Source organism: Blennius ocellaris (assembly GCF_963422515.1).
Source record: "Blennius ocellaris genome assembly, chromosome: 1".
In the NCBI taxonomy this organism is placed as follows: domain Eukaryota; kingdom Metazoa; phylum Chordata; class Actinopteri; order Blenniiformes; family Blenniidae; genus Blennius; species Blennius ocellaris.
In genome coordinates, this window is record NC_137650.1 from 30,972,895 (window position 1) to 30,985,680 (window position 12,786).

General features: G+C 40.8%; 1 protein-coding gene across 1 annotated transcript in view; it reads left to right on the plus strand.

Annotated features, from left to right (window-relative positions):
- The window catches only part of adamtsl5 (ADAMTS like 5), a 30,796-nt gene that overhangs the window by 6,231 nt on the left and 11,779 nt on the right, over positions 1-12,786 (plus strand). Inside the window, exons 2-6 of the mRNA XM_080495902.1 lie at positions 3,303-3,378; positions 9,025-9,176; positions 9,841-9,901; positions 11,087-11,192; positions 11,327-11,454. Of these exons, the coding sequence (XP_080352028.1) occupies positions 3,303-3,378; positions 9,025-9,176; positions 9,841-9,901; positions 11,087-11,192; positions 11,327-11,454 (523 nt within the window). The remainder of the gene's footprint in view (positions 1-3,302; positions 3,379-9,024; positions 9,177-9,840; positions 9,902-11,086; positions 11,193-11,326; positions 11,455-12,786) is intronic.

The following is a 12,786-nucleotide window of genomic DNA, read 5'->3' on the forward strand; positions in this document are numbered from 1 at the left end:
ATTTCTCAACATTATTGGGTTTTTCTTTTTTTTTTTTTGCCTTTCCAAAAGCGTCTTGTTAACTTTTTTTTTGTTTTAATGTTTATATAATTGTGAATCAGCTTTACGGTTTTTGTAAGATTTTATCAACATATAAAATATTTTGGTATCTAAAGTATCTTTTGGTCTTAATTTAGTTGTGAATGAGTTTTTTTAATATTCCAAATGGTTATATAGAGCTTTATTTTGAACGTTTATTAGAGTCATAGTCAGTGCGACGCTCCCTGGTTAAAATTTTTTTGTTTCTTATTTGGTAAAAGTTGTGTTGTTTGTTATCTGGGAAACTCAATTTTCTCTCTCTTGCTCTTTTTCCTCCCTTCGGTCATGTGAGTGACTGATGTCAGTCAAAATAAACAACCATTCTCGCGTTGATTAAAGCCGTTTCCCTCTCCCTGCCCTGCAGCTATTCACTAATGTGCTGCTATAGTCTTAATGAGAGCAGGAGGAGGCGGGCTGACCCCTGCTCACCTCTGTGAGGGCCCCTGGAGTGAGGGGGCCAACCAGTCAGTGACCGGAGCTGCTGGCTTTTTATGGTGAAAATCCAAAGCCAAAGATCAAGTGAAACTGAGAGGAACGACTGTCTTTGTGAGTTACTGAAGCCCGTCACGCTCATACTTGTAAACTCTGCCCCTACATAAACAAATGAAGATGTAGATTTTTATCAGGATCCTGTTTATTGGAGTAACAAAACAAAAGTTAAATTTAGTCAGGTTTAAAGTTGTACCTGTGTCGACTTGGCAGGTGGGCTTCTGGTGCACTGGGTTCTACATCTGATTGGTCAGATATGTTGGCCTGCAGAACAATAAGGTACATTTAGATTTTTTTTTACTTGTTCTTTCTTTAAAAAGTTTGTTCTTTAAGTACGACTTTACCGACCTTTAACTTTGGAGGGAGCACGAGAGAGAGAATATTTTGTCCCTTAAATAGTTGAGTGATGTTACAAGTGACACAGAATTAAAAGGAGGGAGATAGTTGGGGAAGTCACGCTGGCATTGCTTTTAATTGTTTCTCTCAGATGATATTCCATAACTATTATTTTTGTAATCTTTGTTGATTTTACCTACTCCTTAATTTCAGCTGAAGATCAGTTAATTAACTTGGTGGGAGGAAGATGCTTTTATAGTAATCGATTACGTGCACATTACTGTCTTAAGTCATGGTGTTGCTGTAAAACATTGCTCATTCCCAACTCTTTTCTGTCCAGCCAGCTCACTTTACTCATCCATTTTTGATAAATTTGGGAGTTTTTGTCTCATTGGGGCACTGTGGTACGTATCCAGGGTGCACTTTGTCCGGGAATTGGGCGTTTCCATGTGAGGAAACCAAAAACACAAAAAAATTCAAAGTTTTGTCCAGGTTTTTCTACTTTGCTTTGTATGTTTGCAAAATGTCAGTAGAAACTTTACAAGATACACGGTGCGAACATAAAGTGGGGGAACTTGCGAATGCAGTGGCCTGCAAGTTTGGTAGCTAAGATACATCAAATGAAATAGGGAGTGTGAGAACTTGAGAAACTCCCCTCATATCAATCACAGTTTACGTCCTCCTCTTCTCTTTTGGTCACGGCGACCTTCTTTGTCCCTCCGATAAGAATTCCACCATGTAAGGCCGGGACGGGCTCCGAGGGGAAGGGCTGCTCAGCCGAGTGTGAGGGAGATGTGTATCGTTTAATTGGACAGGGCAACTACTGACCTGGTGCTGAGCCAAAAGCCAACTTCAGAAGCCTCAGACCAGCTCTGAGTTCATGGTGCATTGAGAGATGAAAGAGATGGACAGCAGACAGGCTGGGAGTGGATGTCAGACAACATGAGACACACAAGATTGAGGGCAGGGCACAAGAAATCGAGAAGATTGAGTTAGTGTAACTTAAAAAAAAAAAAGGCAGTCTGTGCTTAGTGTTCGTTAATGTAATTGAAACGTTCCTTCACATAATGGACCCTCAAACCTATGACACACTGCGGCTGTCGGCAGCGGCGCAGCCAGGAAGCAATCAAAGTTAGGGGCTTTCCAAAAACCTTCTGGGGCTTCTCAGAAAAGCGATTGTCCTTTAATGAGTCAGAAGTGGAATAAGACTGAGGATCACTGTGTTTGCCCAGAGGTAAGGATGGAGATTACGCTGTTTTTTTAAGCAAACAGTCAATTAACATGAAACACGTCTGGCAGCACATCACCAGTGACTCACAGTGTTGGTGCTTTCATCGTCTTTCATTGTTCTATAGTCCGTTTGGTTATTTAGTTGAATAACCAAAGAGTGGCTGCCCTTTCACAGTTTTGCACTTTTAGGTGGACATTTGAGATTGGGGTAGGAAGGTTGTTTGTTTTTTTTTGCCTCCGATACCCGACTGCTGAACGCCAAAATGCCACTCAGGGGTGGGCAAACGTGTTGGATGGCAGCCATTGGTTTGTAAATGAATAAATTACTAATTAAATGTTTTCATAACATTTAGTTATCACATTTTGCCATTGGATGAGTTTTTACGGCGCTTCAAACTAGAAATCTAGATTTAATCAAATCTAATTTTATCACTCCCACATGGGGAAATTCAGTTATCACAGCAGCAGTTTGACATTGCACAAAGTAGTTAAAAACAGTATAGTTGTACACAGAGAACAGACTATGTATATATAAATAAAAGTGGCAACTTTTGTGCAACCTCAATGTTTCTCCTAAAACAAAATAATTTGGCTCCATTTTCATATACAGGGTTTAAATTGAGACCAAGTTTTCCTTTATTTTTACTGATACAAAAATACAATATGATTATTTACAGTAGAGCAAAAAGAAGACTAAATGTAGATTTCTCCATGAGGGAGTGAAGAGTGACACAATTTACAGCACAAAATGGATATGCTTCCCATTTTCAGTGCAGAATTCAACCAGAGGACTCACGAAAGAAGAGTTCAAGAGTTGTTGCTTTCCACTTCTGCCCTGGCAGGCATGCAGGAGTTAATAAGATACTGTGGGGGTGAACAGTACGTTTGGAGTGGAGGGAATTAAAGATTCATGCTGGGGTGCTTTCTTAATTTTGCTTGCAGCGATCTGCAATGCCGTGGCAACGGTTTTGTGGATATTATCAATGACCTTAAGACCTGTGCTGTCTGAAGCGTCGACTGTGACTTTGCCTTTTTCTCTCTCATCCTTGTCTTCCAGCTCTCCTGCTCAAACACGTCTGCTGTAACGGCGCCTTGACTTCTGCATGCATGTGTGATGTGTACCATAACAAAGGCCGTCTGACGATGTTTGTTTCTCTCTGTGTCTGCAGGAAGCCGACTCTCTGCCTGACCCTGACCTTTGTCCTGCTGCTGGTGGCACCGCTCTGCCTGTCGTCCCCACGGAGCGTAAGTCCAGCTCAGATCAGTGCACATCCTAAACCTAGTGCACTCCACAGGACTAACTCATCAGTCCACGGCAGCTTTCAAACCATCAATTCTGTGGAGTGGATGTATTTAAATCAAACAGACTCAGCTTAACTAACCTACACTTTTTCCTTATTAAAACCACACGCAGGGATTTTGTTATTAAGTGATCAACATTGCTGTGAAAAGGCAATTGTATCAGCTATAACTTCCTTGTTGAATGCATATGATCAGAAATATCTATTTATTATATACCTTGAATTGATTATGAATGGATGGATATATGTCATAGAACTCCTCCAGTGAGACACACTTATATTTTTTCGGGGGGGGGGGGGGGTTCAGAAAGGCACAGAGAATCAGACCACGTTTGCTGAGTTGTGCAAATATGTAAAGCTAATAGGTGGATGACAGTGTTTCAACAAGTGGCACCACGCTGTATTTACACAGACTGTTGTAGTCTCAACCTACCAACAGCCAAGGCCATTTCCCGAGGCCCCACTATTCTTTCCTGCCTTTACTTCTTCTTTTACTCATATTTGACAGCGTTACATGTTGTGATTAAGGTAATTGGTGTGGAGGAAAAGCCCCTGCTCTCTGATCTGAGGTCCTAATGAGGAAAATCCCTTTGTATAATAAACCAATTGGAGGCAATTGACTGGTAACTGAGGCCTGGTACTGATTGGATTGTTTGTGCTGTGTATTTTTCTTCAGGCTGTATTTAATCTTAGAAACAGTAGTGTTGCTACAAGCAGACCTCTTCTGGTTTCACCCTGCTCCATTTGTTGCTGCACCACCTTTACCTTCATTATTTCCCAACCTAATGTCGTTGCTAATTGTCTTGCCATTCTTTATATTCAGCTGGAATAAATCCCTGAAACATTATTATTTCCAGATTGTTCTGTGACATCAAATGTGGGAAAGTGGTTGCCTGTTTTTTTCTTTTTCCATCATTTGTCAGTGGTTCACTGATGTCATTTAAACAAACATGACACGTTGAAGCGCTGCATCAGATGTTTGAGATTGCTGAAACATTTTCTTTGCTCCGTCACTGTTGCAGCTGCAAAACACACGTCTCTTCCGCCAACATTGAGGCAGATGGGACCAAGACGATTAGACCTAATAAATCCAGAAAATTATAAGACAAGACTTGACAATGAATGTAGCCTTGTTGGCTGTAGGGTTATTTCCTCTGTGACTCAGGGAAACGAGAAAAGAAAAACAACTTTTAAAAAGTCGATGTTAAAATTTTGGGTTTTTCAACTTGTGCAATCTTTTTTTACGTGCGTGTGAGCCTGCTTTATCATTGTTTAAGACTCTTCTTGATCTCAGTTTGTTTGTTTGTTTGTTTGTATTTACTCTGCACTGAGGTTTCTATCCAATGCAGTCCTGTGAATTATTTAAAAAATGTGCTAGAATGAACCGTTCCCAAATACCTTGCATCGGTTTGACTGACAATGGGAATGACGAGAAATCCAGCATTATAATACATCACTGCAGACTTGTGACTACAGTGGTTAGGGCACTCGCTTCATAGCGAAAATAAAATTTTGAAAATGAGGCATTTGGTGTTGATTGGTGACCTTAAAAAAAGTGTCTTTGGTTGTCTCTCTCTGTTTGCCCCGTGATGGATTGATGACCTGTCCAGAGTGTGTCCTGCCTTTATCCATTGTTGACTGAGATCAACCCCAGCGCCTTGCAACCCTAAACCCTATAGGTTCATTGTACAGAAATAAAGTGGCTTTAAGAGTCGTGGCACTTGATAACCAATGAACAGAATGCAGGTGTGTAGAAAAATAGGTTTTCTTATTTTTTTAAATGTATTTCACTAAAATAAGTTGAAATCAAGCAAATTGGGGAAGAAAACATAGGTGTGTGTGTGTGTGTGTGTGTGTGTGTGTGTGTGTGTGTGTGTGTGTGTGTGTGTGTGTGTGTGTGTGTGTGTGTGTGTGTGTGTGTGTGTGTGTGTGTGTGTGTGTGTGTGTGTGTGTGTGTGTGTGTGTGTGTGTGTGTGTGTGTGTGTGTGTGTGTGTGTGTGTGTGTGTGTGCGCGCGCGCTGTCCTGCACTGGCCTTCTGGGTCAATAGCTTTTTCAGTCATGTCTGTCAGCTTCAGTCCGTCTCTTCTGACTGGGCGAGTCGGTGTGATGACAGAAGATGAGAGGCACAATGGGAGAATAGGACATGGTGCATATTGGACCCTGGACATGCCTTCACCTGTGCTGTGCGAAGTTGTTGCTTTTTGTAAAAAGTAAAACTGTGTGTGTGTCTGTGGGTTGGGGGGGGGGGGATTGTCAAGGTCAAAAGTCGCTTTCATTAATCTAGAGAGGCAGCCGACCTCATCTCCAACTGTTATCAACGCTAATTTGACCGGCGGTAACACTAATGAGGGCGACCTCGGGTCACCCTGCCATGGAAAATGATGGAGAGTCATAGCACAAGTTGCGTTTTCAGCCGAGTGAGTCAGAAAGTCAAAGAGCCTCATTCAGGCTCAGGTTTTTGTTTTTTTTTCCTCCTGCTGCACCTCCAAGAGCTCAATATAACTGTCAGGAGTCAGAAGTGCGGCTGATTTGTTTTGGCATTTTGGAAGTGGGATTTTTATTACAGGGATTAATGGATACAGTAATGAAAAGCTTGTAAGTGTGGAGATACTAAAGAGGTGACAAGACTGTGTACAAGATATACTGCTGTTTTAACCTCAGTTCAGGGACTTGAAAAGACCTAACAAATCAATCCTGTAAAGCTGTGGTATATACTCGACCATATTTATTCTTGACACATTTTAACACCAGAAATTACATTAAAATTACATTAAAACGTAATTTCTGGTTCAACCTGTTGAAGTTGTCCGTCGCCCTCCGCCCTGTGTCAGTTGAGATGAGCTCCAGAATTGAGAAGATGGATAGATGGATTAATGGATTGATGCTTTCATTAAGTCAGATTTCATCCACAATGACCTGCTCTACAGCCGCTCCAATATGGATCAGTCACTGCAGTGGTATATAGGTTTCAAGTTAATGTTATTTAAACTTGATCCCCATTTTGGTGGTGTTGTGGTTTGCGCTTTAAGCCAGTTGATACAGTACTCCATAAGAACAGGAAGAAAGATCACATGCACTTTCCAGCTCGCGAATGACTCAGTCATATTTTAATCATATTTAGCATGTAACCTTGTTACTATATGAGCCCCACACCTCATTAGTATGTCAGAGAATGGATGTACATGATGCCCCTGAACACATCACTCAAAGCTGTCAGCTCCTGCAGTTAAAATCAGACCAACATGGGGCCCCGGACACAAACTTTCTCTTTTATTACTGAAACAGTTCAGCGAAATGTATTTCTGAAAACATTGGAAGTGAGAAATAAGCTGTGTTAAAAAGCTGCTTCACAGAAACGCGTCTTTTGTGAGGGGGTGTGGCCTGGCAGCTGGCTGATGTCACACCCAGACTTTTCTTCTTGTGCTGATGGCCTTTCCCCCCTCATAGCAGTAATGTTGTGGGTTTGAGTTCGGGCCAGGCTTTTCTCTTTGAATAAATGAGTTAGGGATTTAAGAATTTCTCTATGCTTTAAAAGTTTTACTTAGCATTTATCTGATTCAATATTCTGTATTTGATCCAAAGCTAAGCTGATTAATGTTTATAAAGACCTGCCCATTTTGGTTTGTAAAGGTAAAGTGTTTTCTCACTTGCATCTCACACCTGACTTCTGATTCTCCATCTTGCACAACCGATACTCCACTTGACTTTGACTCGGTCTCTTCCTCATTGAATGAGGCACTGAAGCACTTCTTGAATATGTGTGTCTGTGTGTGTGCCGGTGGGCATGTTGCCAGTTTCAGTCCACCTCCGGGGCAGAAACTCTGGAATGTGTTGCAGGAGTGCCATTGAGGTTTCTCTAATCACTTTCATTGTTCGTCTCTGGCGATCCTGATCCACAAGGCTCACAAGGATATCAGTTGTTTTTTGTACGTATGAGCTCCTCTGAATAGATTTAACTGCCTGTTGGACTGTGGGGATATAAATAAAGTGGCTTTTATTTGGCGTCACACACAGCTTCCAACTCCTTTCATGAATGATATCCCGTCAATTATATGCTCGCTATTTGTTACACACAGCGTGCGGGGATTGTGAACTGCTGACAGCTGCTTGTTGCCACCTGACAGATTTAAACATGCGAGACAGTGCTGCAGAGTGATGCTGCAGAGTGATCCGAGCAGGGAGTCCCTGCAGCGAGGCGGTTTATCCAAGAAACGCAATGTACCGCACACAAACTAAAAACAACACAACATAGAAACCAATCAATGTATTGAAGGGAAGTGCAAATAAAGGGTTTGTATTTCTTTAGATGTTGTATTTGTCGAAATGTTGTGAAGGGTTGCTGTAGTTATTTTTTTCCTCAGTTCTTTAAATTTCTTCTCCCATACGTGATGAACTTGGAGCTTTGTTTACTCTCATGTTGCCATTTGTGTCATCATCAGGCCGGTACATGGTTTATTTGGATGTTGTTGTAATACAATAACTCCAGATGAATATATTGTAATAATATTAGTGCTGTCAAAAATAACGCGTTAATTTAATTAATTGATTTGAAAATAGAAAAAAATATTTATGAAATTAACGCTGTTTTGTTTTCCCTCCAATTTTTAAAATTTTCTTATTCCCTTACTGGAGCAAATTCTCAAAATGGTGGACCTGCACTCTAATGAAACCCAGACTTATGTTAGATGTTTATTAATTAATTTATGTTTTTACTATTTTGTCAATCTTCTTCATTCACACAAAGCTAAAACACATTATAAAAAATAGTCTTTGATTTTAAATACAGTCTCTGTGTGTTGAGTCAACATTAATTCTGTCATTTTTCCCCAAATAAATATCTTTTACAAGCATCCGTCTTCAGTAGAAAAACAATGAATTAATTAATTACAATTACTTACAGAGCATTGGGCTATTAAGTAATTTTTTTTAATTGATTGACAGCACTAAATAATATCCAACCACAGTGCATGATTATATGATCAAATGCATAAATCAACATGAACTATCTGTAACTTCACTCAGAGGTTGAAGGAGCACGGGCAGGTGGTATTTGTTCTGAGGATGTCAAAGCTAAATGAGTTCACTTCAACTACCATTGTACACTCGCCTCGAGGTGTCCAGTCCTGGTGCTGGGGGGCGACACTCCTGCATTTTTTTGACATCTCCCTGCTTCATTGAGTGGAATTGTTTTACGTGGCTCATCGTCATCTTTGGCCAGAGCTTTATCATGACACATTCATGAGACATGGGTGTGTTGGAACAGAAACACATTTAAAATGATCCTGGGTTCTGGGTTATAGGACAGGGCTATGGTCTATGAGAGGGATAACAAAGAGGTACAGGATCTCACAGACAGACACATTGTCACCAACGAACAGTTCAGTATCGTCACTTTCAATTTGGATTCAGGGAATATGCCAAAGTAAAATTTTGTCCCTTTCAGGCTTTTCACCATTCCCACCAGATCTTCAAATTTGACCCTATTTATGTTATCTTTTTTTTGTTCTGTCTCTTTGTAATGAAGTGACCAGACTGTGTTCCTACTTGTTTGTCACTAACATCTCCATATTTCTTTTTATCATGTTTCAGGCTTCTTGGATTTCTTCTTTATCGGGGCATTCAGCACGAGCACGAAGGCAGCTGCACTACAAAAACGAGTGGGCGGCGTGGGGTGTCTGGTCTGTCTGCTCGCGCAGCTGTGGAGGCGGAGCCTCTGTGCGGATGCGCACCTGCATCACCAGGTAACGCGACACAGGGACACTGAAAGTACATGGAGATGCAACTATTAGCATTTTCCATATTTTTCACTTTAAAAGTGAACAGTCTGAAGGTAGCGTATCAGATCTGGCTCAAATGTTACACGTTGCACAAGAGTCTACATCTGATCAAATCCACGTGAAGATCACAACCATCGGCTATAGCGCCACCTGCTGGAAATGGGAAGTATGGACTACGTAACCTGTGCATGCTTTGACTGACCCCAAATTTCACAGGTTTTATTCGATGGCATACACATGCTGACTGACGTTCTCAGTCGGAGTCCCGCAACTGGTGAGGACCGGTTCAATGCTGCTTGCAGCTTTAATGACTTATTGAGCATCGTTAGCTTCGATAGATGAATCTGATTAAGCTGTTTCAAAGGCTACTAAAATGAGGGAATTTTTCAAATCTGTTATTATTTTGGAATGTGTCAAGTATTTGGAAAAACTGTCAAAAACGGCTTGATTTGGATCAGTTTTCCTGCTGCATTACAACAAATTGTGTAGTTATATAAAATAAACTTTAAATAGTGAATCTTACATTTGAAGTCCAATTTCGCTCACTTGAGCAGTTTTAAGGAACTACCTCTACCTGCGTTGACTTCACTTAACTCCATAAATTTCTTTTTTTTCTCCTCTGGCTCAGGAACCCAGTTGGTGGACCATGCGCAGGAGATCCAAGACAATACAAGATCTGCAACACCAAGGTCATATCGACGCAAAGTTTTTCACATTGTATTAACAAAAATGATTTTCAATGCAAACAGTTGGAAACAATAACTGATGTTTGCTCTGTGACCTGGTCGTGGAGGCGTGTCGTCGCAGCCGAGGGCTTCAGGGTGTGAGCTGGAATTTCACTGACATATTAACCTGAGTCACTGCACCGTTCTGTATCACCATTGGCACCTGCTGTGAGGTTGACAACTGTGTGTCATTTGTGTTAAGATGGGTGTGCATGTGAGTGTGAGGCTTTGTTCTTCTAAAATCTTTAAAATTTTAGTAAGGGTGAAATCAATACCAATTCTAGCTAAGATTTAACCATGAGGCCTTGTTTTTCAGTACTAACCCCAATGGAGGTCCCAAAAAAGAAAGTTCCTATGTTTTTCGTATAGGCACATTGTAAGATCAAGTTAGTGGTTACCAACATGTGGTCTGGGCCCCTTTAAGAGTTCACAGAGGGTCGCTAGGATGTATCGGCTCTTGGAATGTCAAATCAAACCTGAACATGTTGAATAAAACTACGATGAGATACTTTCTAAAATTTAAAGGCCAATATTAAATCCCACTAATATTTTGCCCAATGTAGGGATGTTTTGCCCAATGCTAATGGGAACAAACTTCAAATTGTTTTTGGTTTAGATTACTGTAATGGCTCGTATATAGTATATTGTTTTAGTTGGAATTGGAGTAAATATGAAGGAGTTTAATGTAAGATATGTGTTGCACACAGCGTGCATCTTTGTATCGCTATAAGGGTTGGGTCCTCAACCTGATTGGAGATGGCGATTATGGGAATTCATGTCACTGTTGAGACAAAAATGAAGTCCCAATTAGGAAAGAAAATTTACTATGTGTTGAACCAGTCATAGTGGAACCATTCCATTTAAAGGAACACCACACTGTTGTTTTGCAGCCTGTTTGAGCAAGTTTGAATGAGTGTTAGTCCTCAAGCCTTTGAGTGAATGGTGACGAATCCTGACTTTTCTCCTCATTGTCAATCACTTGCTGCATATGTGTTTATGTTGAGTTCAACAAACCATGGAGGCAAAAATGGGTTGAGCTGAGATAAGTGAGTAATTTATTATGTGAATGCTGAAGGAAGTCACACATTTCAGTGAGTTAGTTAGTCAGTTAGTTAGCATCTCAATAGTCTTTGTCTTGTATGTGTGCAGGACTGTCCGTCTGGCTCGGAAGATTTCCGAGAGATGCAATGTGCTGCCTTTAATGACCGACCGCTGATGGGTGGAACCTCCTTCAGATGGACCACCTTCCATGGCGGTCAGTGAGATGAATCATCAGTCAATATTTAAATTATGTTGTCTAAACCTACAGGGTTGTCACACCTACTGACTTACCTACCTACTTTCTCCCAAAAAACTGACGAGGCACTGACTTGAGCTCTTTCCTGCCAGGCTCTAACCCCTGTGAACTCAGCTGCCTGGCTTTGGGTCACAACTTCTACTATAACTTTGGCCGAGTGCTCGACGGGACGGCTTGCGACAAGGAGCCGGGCGCGGTGTGTGTCAACGGACGCTGTCTGGTAAGCACAAATATAATTTTTTTTTTAAATATATGTAATTCCATGTATGATCTTTCAAATACAAATACACTACATTACATAAATACTCAGCTTCAATGGTCTTTCTTATAATCTCGTGATCACTGTGTTGTGTGATACAAAACAAACCCTCGCACAAAACCCTGCATTGTGCAGAAAAGGCACCTCGAGCACTTCAGTGAGCAGGCTTGTCTTCATGGTTTATTATATGTTAATTGGGGTCGTATTTTGTCAATAGATGACGTTGACCTGGAATGGATATTAGTTTTATGATAATTTCAGCTACTTTATTGATAGACATGTTCCCATACACCAGTTCAGGATGAAGGGACATGATAACTTCTGGTTTATAGTTTATTACGCCGAAGGAACCAATTCCTGGCTTTGGTAAAGCAGACAGACTCTGAAATTGACTGGCTACATTTCTGTCAACTCTAAAATCTCTGTACTGCCACTACTTATGTTTACTATCTATGTCAGAGTAGAGATCACATGAATATGCCTCGTAGATCCTGGCAAAGTGTAAAATCCCCCCCTGCTAAAACGTATCTCTTATCTGTTAATGTGACTGATAAAGTGGTGATACGTAATTGTTTTAATAAACAAGTCCTCTTCTGAAACGCCTTCTCACGCACTATCTGCCAAACATGCCCTGAGTAGAATCAATTTTTCCTTTATCTATTTTTCCATCTCCAGTGTTACAGTGTCAACCGACACCGGATGTCGTCACTCTCTGTGTCCCCTGAGTTCATACAGAATTATATTGAACATCTTTCATTTATTCTGCATCATCAACCTGGAATCAACTCCAACCTGAAACTGTATAATCAGATTAACCTGGGCGATTGTATTGCCTGATTGAAAAACCTCCACAGCATGTCTAAAGGCTCTTGGTGTTGTTTTTAATCATTTGACGGTAAACATATGTATTCTGTTTGTCACTTGTGTTACCGAAGTTTATGTTTGAACAGGGTTCTCTTGAAAATGTGAACTTGTACAGTTACTTGAACAAATGAAGTCAAGTGAAAGCCATTGTCATGTTTTATGTGACTGCTGTTAACTTACCATTGGTAGTTAGGATATCTACAAGTTCTCAACACGGTCACTTGTCCAGTGAAGTGTTAACCAGCGTGAGGACCTGCATTTCAAACAGGACCTGGCCCACTTGAGAGCACTCCTCCCATTTCACAACTCCCCTGATTTGGCATAAATTTCCAAATGAACTTGGATGAAGCCCAATGTTTCTTTCTCATTTTCTCACGCTCTCTTTCTTCTCCTCAGTCCGGCTCTGTTGAGGTATAAGTGATGTTGACC